Genomic DNA, 15,012 nt, shown 5'->3' with positions numbered 1-15,012 from the left:
ACTGAAGAAATCAAAGAGGAAATCAAAAAATACCTAGAGAGGAATGACAATGAAAACACGACGGCCCAAAACCTATGGGATGCAGCAAAAGCAGTTGTAAGAGGGACGTTTATAGCTCTACAAGCCTACCTAAAGAAACAAGAAAAATCTCAAGTAAACAATCTAACCTTACACCTAAAGGAACTAGAGAAGAAGAACAAACAAAACCCAAAGTTTACAGAAGGAAAGAAATCATAAAGATTAGAGCAGTAATAAATGAAAAAGAAACAAAGGAAACAAGAGCAAAGATCAATAAACTAAAAGGTGGTTCTTTGAGAAGATAAACAAAATTGATAAGCCATTAGCCAGACTCATCAAGAAAAAGAGGGAGAGGACTCAAATCAATAAAATGAGAAATGAAAAAGGAGAAGTTACAACAGACACCGCAGAAATACAAAGCATCCTAAGAGACTACTACAAGCAACTTTATGCCAATAAAATGGACAACCTGGAAGAAATGGACACATTCTTAGAGAAGGTATAACCTTCCAAGACTGAACCAGGAAGAAATAGAAAATATGAACAGACCAATCACAAGTAATGAAATTGAAACTGTGATTAAAAATCTTCCAACAAACAAAAGTCCAGGACCAGATGGCTTCACAGGTGAATTCTATCAAACATTTAGAGAAGAGCTAACACCCATCCTTCTCAAACTCTTCCAAAAAATTGCAGAGGAAGGAACACTCCCAAACTCATTCTATGAGGCCACCATCACCCTGATACCAAAACCAGACAAAGATACTACAAAAAGAGAAAATTACAGACCAATATCACTCATGAATATAGATGCAAAAATCCTCAACAAAATACTAGCAAACAGAATCCAACAACACATTAAAAGGATCATACACCACGATCAAGTGGGATTTATCCCAGGGATGCAAGGATTCTTCAATATACGCAAATCAGTCAATGTGATACACCATATTAACAAACTGAAGAATAAAAACCATATGATCATCTCAATAGATGCAGAAAATTCAATGCTTCCAATTCTCCCAAAATTCAACACCCATTTATGATAAAAACTCTCCAGAAAGTGGGCCTAGAGGGAACCTACCTCAACATAATAAAGGCTATATACGACAAACCCACAGCAAACATTATTCTCAACAGGGAAAAACTGAAAGCATTTCCTCTAAGATCGGGAACGAGACGAGGATGTCCACTCTCACCACTATTATTCCACATAGTTTTGGAAGTCCTAGCCACGGCAATCAGAAAAGAAAAAGAAATAAAAGGAATACAAATTGGAAAAGAAGAAGTAAAACTGTCACTCTTTGCAGATGACATGATACTATACACAGAGAATCCTAAAAATGCCACCAGAAAACTACTAGAGCTAATCAATGAATTTGGTAAAGTTGCAGGATACAAAATTAATGCACAGAAATCTCTTGCATTCCTATACACTAATGATGAAAAATCTGAAAGAGAAATTATGGAAACACTCCCATTTACCAATGCAACAAAAAGAATAAAATACCTAGGAATACACCTACCTAGGGAGACAAAAGACCTGTATGCAGAAAACTATAAGACACTGAAGAAAGAAATTAAAGATGATACCAACAGATGGAGAGATATACCATGTTCTTGGATTGGAAGAATCAACATTGTGAAAATGACTATACTACCCAAAGCAATTTACAGATTCAATGCAATCCCCATCAAATTACCAATGGCATTTTTTACAAAACTAGAACAAATCATCTTAAAATCTGTATGGAGACACAAAAGACCCCGAATAGCCAAAGCAGTCTTGAGGGAAAAAAACGGAGCTGGAGGAATCAGACTCCCTGACTTCAGACTATACTACAAAGCTACAGTAATCAAGACAATATAGTACTGGCACAAAAACAGAAACATAGATCAATGGAACAAGATAGAAAGCCCAGAGATAAACCCACGCACCTATGGTCAACTAATCTATGACAAAGGAGGCAAACATATACAATGGAGAAAAGACAGTCTCTTCAATAAGTGGTGCTGGGAAAACTGGACAGCTACATGTAAAAGAATGAAATTAGAATACTCCCTAACACCATACACAAAAATAAACTCAAAATGGCTTCGAGACCTAAATGTAAGACTGGACACTATAAAACTCTTAGAGGAAAACATAGGAAGAACACTCTTTGACATAAATCACAGCAAGATCTTTTTTGATCCACCTCCTAGAGAAATAGAAATAAAAACAAAAATAAACAAATGGGACCTAATGAAACTTCAAAGCTTTTGCACAGCAAAGGAAACCATAAACAAGACCAAAAGACAACCCTCAGAATGGGAGAATATATTTGCAAACAAATCAACGGACAAAGGATTAATTTCCAAAATATATAAACAGCTCATTCAGCTCAATATTAAAGAAACAAACAACCCAATCCAAAAACGGGCAGAAGACCTAAACAGACATTTTTCCAAAGAAGACATATAGATGGCCAAGAAGCACATGAAAACATGCTCAACGTCACTAATTATTAGAGAAATGCAAATCAAAACTACAATGAGGTTTCACCTCACAGCAGTTAGAATGGGCATCATCAGAAAATCACCAAACAACAAATGCTGGAGAAGGTGTGGAGAAAAGGGAACCCTCTTGCACTGTTGGTGGGAATGTAAATTGATACAGCCACTATGGAGAACAATATGGAGGTTCCTTCAAAAACTAAAAATAGAATTACCATATGACCCAGCAATCCCACTACTGGGCATATACCCAGAGAAAACTGTAATTCAAAAAGACACATGCACCCGAGTGTTCGTTGCAGCACTATTTACAATAGCCAGGTCATGGAAGCAACCTAGATGCCCATCAACAGATGAATGGATAAAGAAGTTGGGGTACATATATACAATGGAATATTACTCAGCCATAAAAAGGAACAAAATTGAGTCATTTGTTGAGACATGGATGGATCTAGGGACTGTCATACAGAGTGAAGTAAGTCAGAAAGAGAAAAACAAATATCGTATATTAACGCATGTATGTGAAACCTAGAAAAATGATACAGATGAACCGGTTTGCAGGGCAGAAGTTGAGACACAGATGTAGAGAACAAACGTGTGGACACCAAGGGGGGAAAACTGCTGTGGGGTGGGGATGATGGTGTGCTGAATTGGGCGATTGGGATTGACATGTATACAGTGATGTGTATAAAATTGGTGACTGATTAAAAAAAAAAGAAGAAGAAATTCAGTTTGGAAAATAACATAATTTGTATACGTTTGTTTGCCCTGTAAGGTGGCAATCTGAGTTTTCATTCATGGTTTTGGCAGCAAAAATTAGTAATATCGACTGAAAAAATGCCCAATATAAAAGTTGAGAATTATGTTTTATTTGGCGGACTTTCTGAGGACTCAAGCTTGGGAGGCTGTCTCTCAGGTAGCTCTGAGGGACTGCTCCAAAGAGGTAAGGGAGAAGCCAGGATATACAGGAGTTTTGAGATAAAAACCAGGTAGTGGAACATCAAAAGATTACTGTTAATTAAAGAAAACCAGATATCTCAAGTTAATGAATTTAGCGCTTTTCTACACGTGGGAAGATTCGAGAATCTGGGCTCACTGAAAACATTCCTTTGATATGCACCTTAACTATCTAGGGCCAGTATCCTTTTTTCCACCCTGAATCCCCTCAGGGTGCACAGTTGGGGATGGCTTGATGGCTGATGACTTGATGGCTGCACATCCTTTATTTATTGATATGGCAGGCAGCATTTTTCATCCACAGTAACAAGCCATGTATCTATTGGGTTAGTCAAAAAGTTCGTTTGGGTTTTTCCACCTTATGGAAAAACCCAAAGAAACATTTTGGCCAACCCAATATTTAGAAAAAATGGATTACATAAATTCATCATCATATGTACCTTTTAAAAATAAAGGGTGGCATGCATTGATACGTAAAAATCTGGAGTATTTATCAATAGAACAATTAAGCAAAGTGTATTGATAAAGATACTGAGAAATAAAATATTGCCTGCCATATCAGTAAGTAAAGGATGTCACAATCATCAGCAATTGCAACATCACAACAGAGAGCTGGTGAGCCCGGAGGAAACTCAGGATGTGAAAACACAGGATACTGGCCCCAAACAGCTGAGATGCATATCAAAGGAATGATTTCAAGTTGTTTGGCATAGTGTGTCCAGCACTGTAGCTTGCTGGTCGCTAAGTGAAGCTGGGTCTTGGTGTTGAGGTAGAGATCTCTGGGAGATTTTCGCCGTTTGGTATTATGTGGAGCTGGGAGGTCTCTTGTGGACCAGTGTCCTGAAGTTGGCTGTCCCACCTCAGAGGCACAGCTCTGATGCCTGGCTGGAGCACCAAGAGCCTTTCATCCACATGACTCAGAATAAAAGGGAGAAAAAAATAGAAAGAAAGAAAGAGGATAAAATAAAATAAAGTAAGATAAAATAAAATAAAGTTATTAAAATAAAAAATAATTATTAAGAAAAAAATTTTTTAAGTAAAAAACAAAACAAAACAAAACAAAAAACGGACGGACAGAACCCTAGGACAAATGGTGAAAGCAAAGATATACAGACAAAATCTCACACAGAAGCATACACGTACACACTCACAAAAAGAGGAAAAGGGGAAAAAATAATATATCTTGCTCCCAAAGTCCACCTCCGCAATTTGGGATGATTTGTTGTCTATTCAGGTATTCCACAGTTGCAGGGTACATCAAGTTGATTGTGAAACTTTAATCTGCTGCTTCTGAGGCTACTGGGAGAAATTTCCCTTTCTCTTCTTTGCTCGCACAGCTCCCGGGGTTCAGCTTTGGATGTGGCCCCACCTCTGCGTGTAGGTCGCCTGAGGGCATCCGTTCTTCACTCACACAGGACAGGGTTAAAGGAGCCACTGTTTTGGGGGCTCTATGCCAGACAACTAGCAAGACAGGAACACAGCCCCATCCGTTAGCAGAGAGGCTGCCTAAAATCATAATAAGGCCACAGACACCCCAAAACACACCACCAGACGTGGACCTCCCCACCAGAAAGACAAGACCCAGCCCCATCCACCAGAACACAGGCACTAGTCCCCTCCACCAGGAAGCCTACACAACCCACTGAACCAACCTTAGCCACTAGGGACAGACACCAAAAACAACAGGAACTACGAACCTGCAGCCTGCAAAAATGAGACCCCAAGCACAGTAAGATAAGCAAAATGAGAAGACAGAAAAACACACAGAAGATGAAGGAGCAAGGTAAAAACACACCAGACCTAACAAATGAAGAGGAAATAGGCAGTCTACCTGAAAAAGAATTCAGAATAATGATAGTAAAGATGATCCAAAATCTTGGAAATAGAATAGACAAAATGCAAGAAACATTTAACAAGGACCTAGAAGAACTAAAGAGGAACCAAACAACGATGAACAACACAATAAATGAAATTTAAAATACTCTAGAAGGGATCAATAGCAGAATAACTGAGGCAGAAGAATGGATAAGTGACCTGGAAGATAAAATAGTGGAAATAACTACTGCAGAGCAGAATAAAGAAAAAAGAATGAAAAGAACTGAGGAGAGTCTCAGAGACCTCTGGGACAACATTAAACGCACCAACATTCGAATTATAGGGGTCCCAGAAGAAGAAGAGAAAAAGAAAGGGGCTGAGAAAATATTTGAAGAGATTATAGTTGAAAACTTCCCTAATATGGGAAAGGAAATAGTTAATCAAGTCCAGGAAGCACAGAGAGTCCCATACAGGATAAATCGAAGGAGAAACATGCCAAGACACATATTAATCAAACTATCAAAAATTAAATATAAAGAAAACATATTAAAAGCAGCAACGGAAAAACAACAAATAACACACCAGGGAATCTCCATAAGGTTAACAGCTGCTCTTTCAGCAGAAACTCTGCAAGCCAGAAGGGAGTGGCAGGACATATTTAAAGTGATGAAGGAGAAAAACCTACAACCAAGATTACTCTACCCAGCAAGGATCTCATTCAGATTTGATGGAGAAATTAAAACCCTTACAGACAAGCAAAAGCTGAGAGAGTTCAGCACCACCAAACCAGCTTTACAACAAATGCTAAAAGAACTTCTCTAGGCAAGAAACACAAGAGAAGGAAAACACCTACAATAACAAACCCAAAACATTTAAGAAAATGGGAATAGGAACATACATATCGATAATTACCTTAAATGTAAATGGATTAAATGCTCCCACCAAAAGACACAGACTGGCTGAATGGATACAGAAACAACACCCATATATATGCTGTCTACAAGAGACCCACTTCAGACCTAGGGACACATACAGACTGCAAGTGAGGGGATGGAAAAAGATATTCCATGCAAGTGGAAATCAAAAGAAAGCTGGAGTAGCAATTCTCATATCAGACAAAATAGACTTTAAAATAAAGACTGTTACAGGAGACAAACAAGGACACTACATAATGATCAAGGGATTGATCCAAGAAGAAGATTTAACAATTGTTAATATTTATGCACCCAACATAGGAGCACCTCAATACATAAGGCAAATACTAACAGCCATAAAAGGGGCAGTTGACAGTAACACAATCATAGTAGGGGACCTTAACACCCCACTTTCACCAATGGACAGATCATCCAAAATGAAAATAAATAAGGGAACTCAAGCTTTAAATGATACATTAAACAAGATGAACTTAATTGATATTTATAGGACATTCCACCCAAAAACAACAGAATACACATTTTTCTCAAGTGCTCATGGAACATTCTCCAGGATAGATCTTATCTTGGGTCACAAATCAAGCCTTGGTAAATTTAAGAATATTGAAATCATATTCAAGTATATTTTCCGACCACAGTGCTATGAGACTAGATATCAATTACAGGAAAAGATCGGTAAAAAATACAAACACATGGAGGCTACACAATACACTACTTAATAACGAAGTGATCACAGAAGAAATCAAAGGGGAAATCAAGAAATACCTAGAAACAAATGACAATGGAGACACGACGTCCCAAAACCTATGGGATGCAGCAAAAGCAGTTCTAAGAGGGAAGTTTATAGCAATACAATCCTACCTTAAGAAACAAGAAATATCTCAAATAAACAACCTAACCTTGCACCTAAAGCAATTAGAGAAAGAAGAACAACAAAACCCCAAAGTTAGTAGAAGGAAAGAAATCATAAAGATCAGATCAGAAATAAATGAAAAAGAAATGAAGGAAACGATAGCAAAGATCAATTAAAACTAAAAGCTGGTTCTTTGAGAAGATAAACAAAATTGATAAACCATTAGCCAGACTCATCAAGAAAAAAAGGGAGAAGACTCAAATCAATAGAATTAGAAATGAAAAAGGAGAAGTAACCACTGACACTGCAGAAATACAAACGATCATGAGAGTTTACCACAAGCAACTCTATGCCAATAAAATGGACAACCTGGAAGAAATGGACAAATTCTTAGAAATGCACAACCTGCTGAGACTGAACCAGGAAGAAATACAAAATATGAACAGACCAATCACAAGCACTGAAATTGAAAATGTGATTAAAAATCTTCCAACAAACAAAAGCCCAGGACCAGATGGCTTCACAGGTGAATTCTAACAAACATTTAGAGAAGAGCTAACACCTATCCTTCTCAAACTCTTCCAAAATATTGCAGAGGGAGGAACACTCCCCAACTCATTCTACGAGGCCACCATCACCCTGATACCAAAACCAGACAAAGATGTCACAAAGAAAGAAAACTACAGGCCAATATCACTGATGAACATAGATGCAAAAATCCTCAACAAAATACTAGCAAACAGAATCCAACAGCACATTAAAAGGATCATACACCATGATCAAGTGGGGTTTATTCCAGGAATGCAAGGATTCTTCAATATACGCAAATCAATCAACGTGATACACCATATTAACAAACTGAAGGAGAAAAACCATATGATCATCTCAATCGATGCAGAGAAAGCTTTCGACAAAATTCAACACCATTTATCATAAAAGCCCTGCAGAAAGTAGGCATAGAGGGAACTTTCCTCAACATAATAAAGGCCCTATATGACAAACCCACAGCCAACATCGTCCTCAATGGTGAAAAACTGAAACCATTTCCACTAAGATCACGAACAAGACAAGGTTGCCCACTCACACCACCATTATTCAATATACTTTTGGAAGTTTTAGCCACAGCAATCAGAGAAGAAAAAGAAATAAAAGGAATCCAAATCAGAAAAGAAGAAGGAAAGCTGTCATTGTTTGTAGATGACATGATACTATACATAGCGAATCCTAAAGATGCTACCAGAAAACTACTAGAGCTAATCAATGAATTTGGTAAAGTAGCAGGATACAAAATTAATGCAGAGAAATCTCTTGCATTCCTGTACACTAATGATGAAAAATCTGAAAGTGAAATTAAGAAAACAATCCCATTTACCATTGCAACAAAAAGAATAAAATATCTAGGAATAAACTTACCTAAGGAGACAGAAGACCTGTATGCAGAAAATTATAAGACACTGATGAAAGAAATTAAAGATGATACAAATAGATGGAGAGATATACCATGTTCTTGGATTGGAAGAATCAACATTGTGAAAATGACTCTACTACCCAAAGCAATCTACAGATTCAAGCAGTCCCTATCAAATTACCAATGGCATTTCTTACAGAACTAGAACAAAAAATCTTAAAATTTGTATGGAGACACAAAAGACCCCAAATAGCCAAAGCAGTCATGAGGGGAAAAAACAGAGCTGGAGGAATCAGACTCTCTGACTTCAGACTATACTACAAAGCTACAGTAATCAAGACAGTATGGTACTGGCACAAAAACAGAAATATAGATCAATGGAACAGGATAGAAAGCCCAGAGATAAACCCACGCACATATGGTCACCTTATCTTTGATAAAGGAGGCAAGCATATACACTGGAGAAAAGACAGCCTCTTCAATAAGTGGTGCTGGGAAAACTGGACAGGTACATGTAAAAGTATGAAATTAGAACACTCCCTAACACCATACTCAAAAATAAACTCAAAATGGATTAAAGACCTAAATGTAAGGCCAGACACTATCAAACTCTTAGAGGAAAAGAGAGGCAGAACACTCTATGACATAAATCACAGCAACATTCTTTTTGACCCAGCTCCTAGAGAAATGGAAATAAAAACAAAAATAAACAAATGGGACCTAATGAAACTTCAAAGCTTTTGCACAGCAAAGGAAACCATAAACAAGACGAAAAGACAACCCTCAGAATGGGAGAAAATATTTGCAAATGAAGCAACTGACAAAGGATTAATCTGCAAGATTTACAAGCAGCTCATGCAGCTCAATAACAAAAAAACAAACAACCCAATCCAAAAATGGGCAGACGACCTAAATAGACATTTCTCCAAAGAAGATATACAGATTGCCAACAAACACATGAAAGAATGCTCAACATCATTAATCATTAGAGAAATGCAAAACTACAATGAGATATCATCTCACACCGGTCAGAATGGCCATCATCAAAAAATCTAGAAACAATAAATGCTGGAGAGGGTGTGGAGAGAAGGGAACACTCTTGCACTGTTGGTGGGGATGTGTATTGATACAGCCACTATGGAGAACAGTACGGAGGTTCCTTAAAAAACTAAAAATAGAAATACCATACGACCCAGCAATCCCACTACTGGGCATACACCCTGAGAAAACCATAATTCAAAAAGAGTCATGTACCAAAATGTTCACTGCAGCTCTATTTACAATAGACAGGACATGGAAGAAATCTAAGTGTCCATCATCGGATGAATGGATAAAGATGTGGCACATATATACAATGGAATATTACTCAGCCATAAAAAGAAACGAATTGGAGTTATTTGTAGTGAGGTGGATGGAGTTAGAGTCTGTCATACAGAGTGAAGTAAGTCAGAAAGAGAAAAACAAATACAGTATGCTAACACGTATATATGGAATCTAAGGGGAAAAAAAAAGGTCATGAAGAACCTAGTGGCAAGACGGGAATAAAGACACAGACCTACTAGAGAATGGACTTGAGGATATGGGGAGGGGGAAGGGTAAGATGTGACAAAGTGAGAGAGTGGCATGGACATATATACACTACCAACCGTAAAGTAGATAGCCAGTGGGAAGCAACCGCATAGCACAGGGAGATCAGCTCTGTGCTTTGTGACCACCTAGAGGGGTGGGATAGCGAGGGTGGGAGGGAGGGAGATGCAAGAGGGAAGAGATATGGGAACATATGTGTATGTATAACTGATTCACTTTGTTATAAAGCAGAAACTAACACACCATTGTAAAGCAATTATACTCCAATAAATATGTTAAAAAATTAAAAAACTACAATGAGATATCATCTCACACCAGTCAGAATGGCCATCATCAAAAAATCTAGAAACAATAAATGCTGGAGAGGGTGTGGAGAGAAGGGAACACTCTTGCACTGTTGGTGGGAATGTAAATTGATATAGCCACTATGGAGAACAGTATGGAGGTTCCTTAAAAAACTAAAAATAGAACTACCATACGACCCAGCAATCCCACTACTGGGCATATACCCTGAGAAAACCATAATTCAAAAAGTGTCATGTACCAAAATGTTCATTGCAGCTCTATTTACAATAGCCAGGACATGGAAGAAATCTAAGTGTCCATCATCGGATGAATGGATAAAGAAGATGTGGCACATATATACAATGGAATATTACTGAGCCATAAAAAGAAACGAAATGGAGGTATTTGTAGTGAGGTGGATGGAGTTAGAGTCTGTCATACAGAGTGAAGTAAGTCAGAAAGAGAAAAACAAATATAGTATGCTAACACATATATATGGAATCTAAGGGGAAGAAAAAAAAGAGGTCATGAAGAACCTAGTGGCAAGACGGGAATAAAGACACAGACCTACTAGAGAATGGACTTGAGGATATGGGGAGGGGGAAGGGTAAGCTGTGATAAAGTGAGAGAGTGGCATGGACACATATACACTACCAAGCGTAAAATAGATAGCTAGTGGGAAGCAACTGCATAGCACAGGGAGATCAGCTCGGTGCTTTGTGACCACCTAGAGGGGTGGGATAGGGAGGGTGGGAGGGAGGCAGATGCAAGAGGGAAGAGATATGGGAACATATGTATATGTATAACTGATTCACTTTGTTATAAAGCAGAAACTAACACACCATTGTAAAGCAATTATACTCCAATAAAGATGTTAAAAAAAAAAAAGGAATGATTTCAGTGAGCCCAGACTCTTGCATCTTCCCATACATAGAAAAGCGCTAAATTCCTTAACTTGAGATACAGTAAGTCCCTGCAAACGACCCTTCAAGTTTCGAACTTTCAAAGATGCAAATGAGCGTTCCATCAACGTTAGGTGTGAGTGAAACTGCAGCTTGCTCTCCACCTCCTATTGCTGACGATCCTTCAGCTCTACCATCTCCCACCTCCTCTCCCTCCTCCAGTCAGTAACTCTTTTTGCCTGTTCACTCGATGCCAGCCCCTGTATGCCAGCTGTTGTACTGTACTACTGTACTTTTCAAGGTACTGCACTGTAAGATTAAAAATGTTTTATTTATTCTTTGTTTTTTTATGTATTATTTGTGTGACGAGTATTATAAACCTATTACAGTACAGTACTATTATAGCCGATTGTGTTAGTTGGATACCTAGAGTAACTTTGTTGGACTTACAAACAAGCTGCACTGATAAACGTGCTCTCAGAATCAGAACTCATTCTTATGCACGGGACTTACTGTACCTAGTTTTCTTTTATTAACAGTAATCTTTTGTTCCTACTACCTGCCCCTTGTTGCAAAACTCCTATATATCCTAGCTCCCCGCCTCGCCTCCTCAGAGCAGTTTTCTCAGGGTTACTTGAAATGCTGCCTCCCGGACTTGAAGTCCTCAGTATGTCCACTGAAGAAAACACAACTCTCAATTTTCAGGCTGTGAATATTTTTTTTCAGTTGACAATACCTTACCCCTTCTATAACTGTTATGGTAACCTACTGTGTTAGGTGGGTCCCTACCCTAGGTTTGATTGACAACACATTACTGCCAAGAACGTATGAAAGAGTTTATTACTTCCATAATGGAAGTGTCTGGGGAGGGCAGGGAAGGCCTCTTAAGTAGGTGGGAAGTGCCTTGACAGAACAAGGAAAGGAGCCTGGCCTGAGTTTTTTTTTTTTTTTTTTTTTTAAATTTTTATTGGAATATAGTTGATTTACAATGTGTGTTAGTTTCTGCTGTACAGCAAAGTGAATCAATTATACATAAATATATATCCACTCTTTTTTAGATTCTTTTCCCATATAGGTCATTACAGAGTCCTGAGTAGGGTTCCCTGTGCTATATAGTAGGTCCCTATTAGTTATCTATTTTATTTAATTTAAAAAAATTTTTTGGCCGCGCCACACAGCACATGGGATCTTAGTTCCCAGACCAGGGATTGAACCTGTGCCTCCTGCATTGGAAGTGGAGAGTCTTCACCACTGGACCACCAGGGAAGTCCCCCTATTTTATATATGTTAGTGTGTATATGTCAATCCCAATCTCCCAATTTAACCTTCCCCACCCCCCTTTCCCCCCAGTAACTGTGTTTGTTTTTCACATCTGTGACTCTATTTCTGTTTTATAAATAAGTTCATTTGTGCCATTTTTTTAGATTCCACATATCAGCGATATAATATACTTGTCTTTCTCTGTCTGACTTACTTCACTCAGTATGAGAATCTCTAGGTCCATCCATGTTGCTGCAAATTTTGGCCTGAGGTTTTTTGTTTGTTTGTTTGTTTTAATTGAGATTAGGAGGTGGGCTAGTGTGAGATTTTGCACACAAAGGCAGGGGCTACCAAGGATTTAATCTCTTACCAGCACCAAAGAAGTAAGCACCCAGGGCTTCTTGTCATCTTGTACAGATGTGGGGCACCAGGAGAAGGAAGGATGAGGCTTTAAAAGTTGTCAGCAGTCAAACATTAAAAAATGGAGTCAGACTTCTAGATTCTCATCTGGCATGTAAAGAGCTTAGAAGGGGACATTCCTATAATCCTCACCAGAAAAAAGCAAACAAACTTAAAATTAACGACTCGGATCTATCAAACCATTAATCACAGGGCCGACTGCTGTCTCCAAAATTGGAGAGACAGTAAAATAGAAATTTTGAAATATGCCCACAATATTCTGCTCTTAACAATGCCTGTCCTCAAAAGATTCTGTTTTACCAGTGCCTAACTGACATGGTGGGAGGGTGAACTAGGAGATAGATGCGCCCCTGGGCCAGACAGCTGGTGTTTGTCAAGTGGAGCAAAACTGAAGTTTTGTCCTCAGCCAGACAAGAATGATGCCCGTTTCCCTTCCTCCACTGATACGGAGGGAATGAACTGGCAGTGGGGAATTTGTTGCAGCAAAAATAGAAATGGAGTTTTTCCTCTCCTGAGAACAAGGAAAGTAAAGGGAACAGTGATCAGCCTAGAGAAGAAACCAACAGGCCTGAAAGAGTTAATCACTCCTAGCTATATTTTAACTGTTACTAATCTGTAGTGTCTGTAACTAGATTCATCCTTCACAAAGCTAACCTATCACTACCTGACACTATGTGAATTACATCCTGCACCTATCACCCCCTAACTCTGTGTGATGTAAATTACATCCTGCACCTGGTGTTTAAGCTCCCTGCACTCCCTTGTAACAAGTCACCCCTTGTCGCTTTTTGCATTTCAGAAAGAAGGTCACAGGCCAATAAGCCAGAGACAAACAGGCCCAGTTACCGGGTCAGGCCGCCTGACGCCAGATGTGACTGTTTTGAAATAATGCAAGAAGAAGAAAAATGCAAGACCTTCATGACTTCGATCCTTATCATACACCCCCGGACTTTGAGCCCCACCTATAAGATCTCCTCTGATTCCTCGGGAAGTGAGGGCACAGTTCTTGAGGCACTAGCCTGCTGTGGTTTCCCCTTTGCCTGGCAAAGAATTAAAAGCTATCTTTCTTTTCCTCCAAAAACTCTGTCTCCATATTCCTGTTCAGCATCAGTGCACAGAGAGCCAAGGTTTTTTTGGCAACAGGGGAAATTGCTAACTTGAGTCTCCTCTAGCCTTTCTGCTTGACCTAAGTTGAGGGAGAGAGGGACCTCAGAAAGAGTTGTGAGGTTGAGAGTTTTGTTTTGTTTAAACCCCAACAGCAAACATGTGGTGTGTTTTCCGAAACCACTTCACCAGCTCTCCAATTCCAACTGGGTGTCTTACAACTCAATTCTACCACTAACCAAAATTAACACCAGATTCCACAGTTGAAGGGCCCAGTCCTGTTGTTGGGGGAACCTCTGACCATAACTGCCCACCCTGGCCAGACACGATAGTAACCACTTGCAATGAGTTATCTTACAATAGGAGGTTCTGGTAAGGAATACAGAACTAACAAGCTACCACCAACCGTAAGAATTCGGGAAAGGTCAAAAGGAGAGAAGAGATGCCAGTCCATATATCTTACCAACCTCCCAGAATCCTTCTCACTGGAATCCATCTTGGCTGAGCGATGGGCATGCCACCAGGAAGGACCCTGAGTCAGAATGATCGGCCAGAGACAACCCAGAAACAAACCCCATTACTATAAAACGTGAGACTTTGAGCTATGTGGCAGAGCAGTTCTTCTGGGTTCCCTTACCCTGCTGCTCTCCACCTGGGCGCCCCTTCCCAATGAAATCTCTCGCTTTGTCAGCATGTGTGTCTCCTTGGACAATTCACTTCTGAGTGTTAGACAGGAGCCCATTCTCAGGCCCTGGAAGGGGTTACCCTTCCTGCAACACAACAAGACTGCCCCCATGTCAGATGCCAGCTGCAAATGCAAGGCCCAGGCCACACACATTTCTGGATGGCTGACTACAAATTCAGAAGTTCCCTATAACCCCTCATGTTTGTTCATTTGATAGAACGACTATTAGAACTAAGAAAAATGCTTTACTTATTATTATCAGTTTATTTTAAAAGATACAAGTCAGGCAC

The 15,012-nt window shown here is 39.2% G+C and overlaps 1 protein-coding gene across 1 annotated transcript in view; it reads left to right on the top strand.

The window, feature by feature from the left end:
* Positions 1–14,014, top strand: part of LOC130707191 (ELKS/Rab6-interacting/CAST family member 1-like) — an 89,181-nt gene extending 75,167 nt beyond the window's left edge. Inside the window, 1 exon segment of the mRNA XM_057540412.1 lies at positions 13,733–14,014. Within this exon segment, the coding sequence (XP_057396395.1) occupies positions 13,733–13,754 (22 nt within the window). The 3' untranslated portion in view covers positions 13,755–14,014.
* The last annotated feature ends 998 nt before the right edge of the window (positions 14,015–15,012 follow it).

This window comes from Balaenoptera acutorostrata, chromosome 2 (genome assembly GCF_949987535.1).
Source record: "Balaenoptera acutorostrata chromosome 2, mBalAcu1.1, whole genome shotgun sequence".
Lineage (NCBI taxonomy): Eukaryota > Metazoa > Chordata > Mammalia > Artiodactyla > Balaenopteridae > Balaenoptera > Balaenoptera acutorostrata.
Note: the sequence above shows the minus strand (reverse complement) of the source record. Positions and strands in the feature narration are given on the sequence as shown.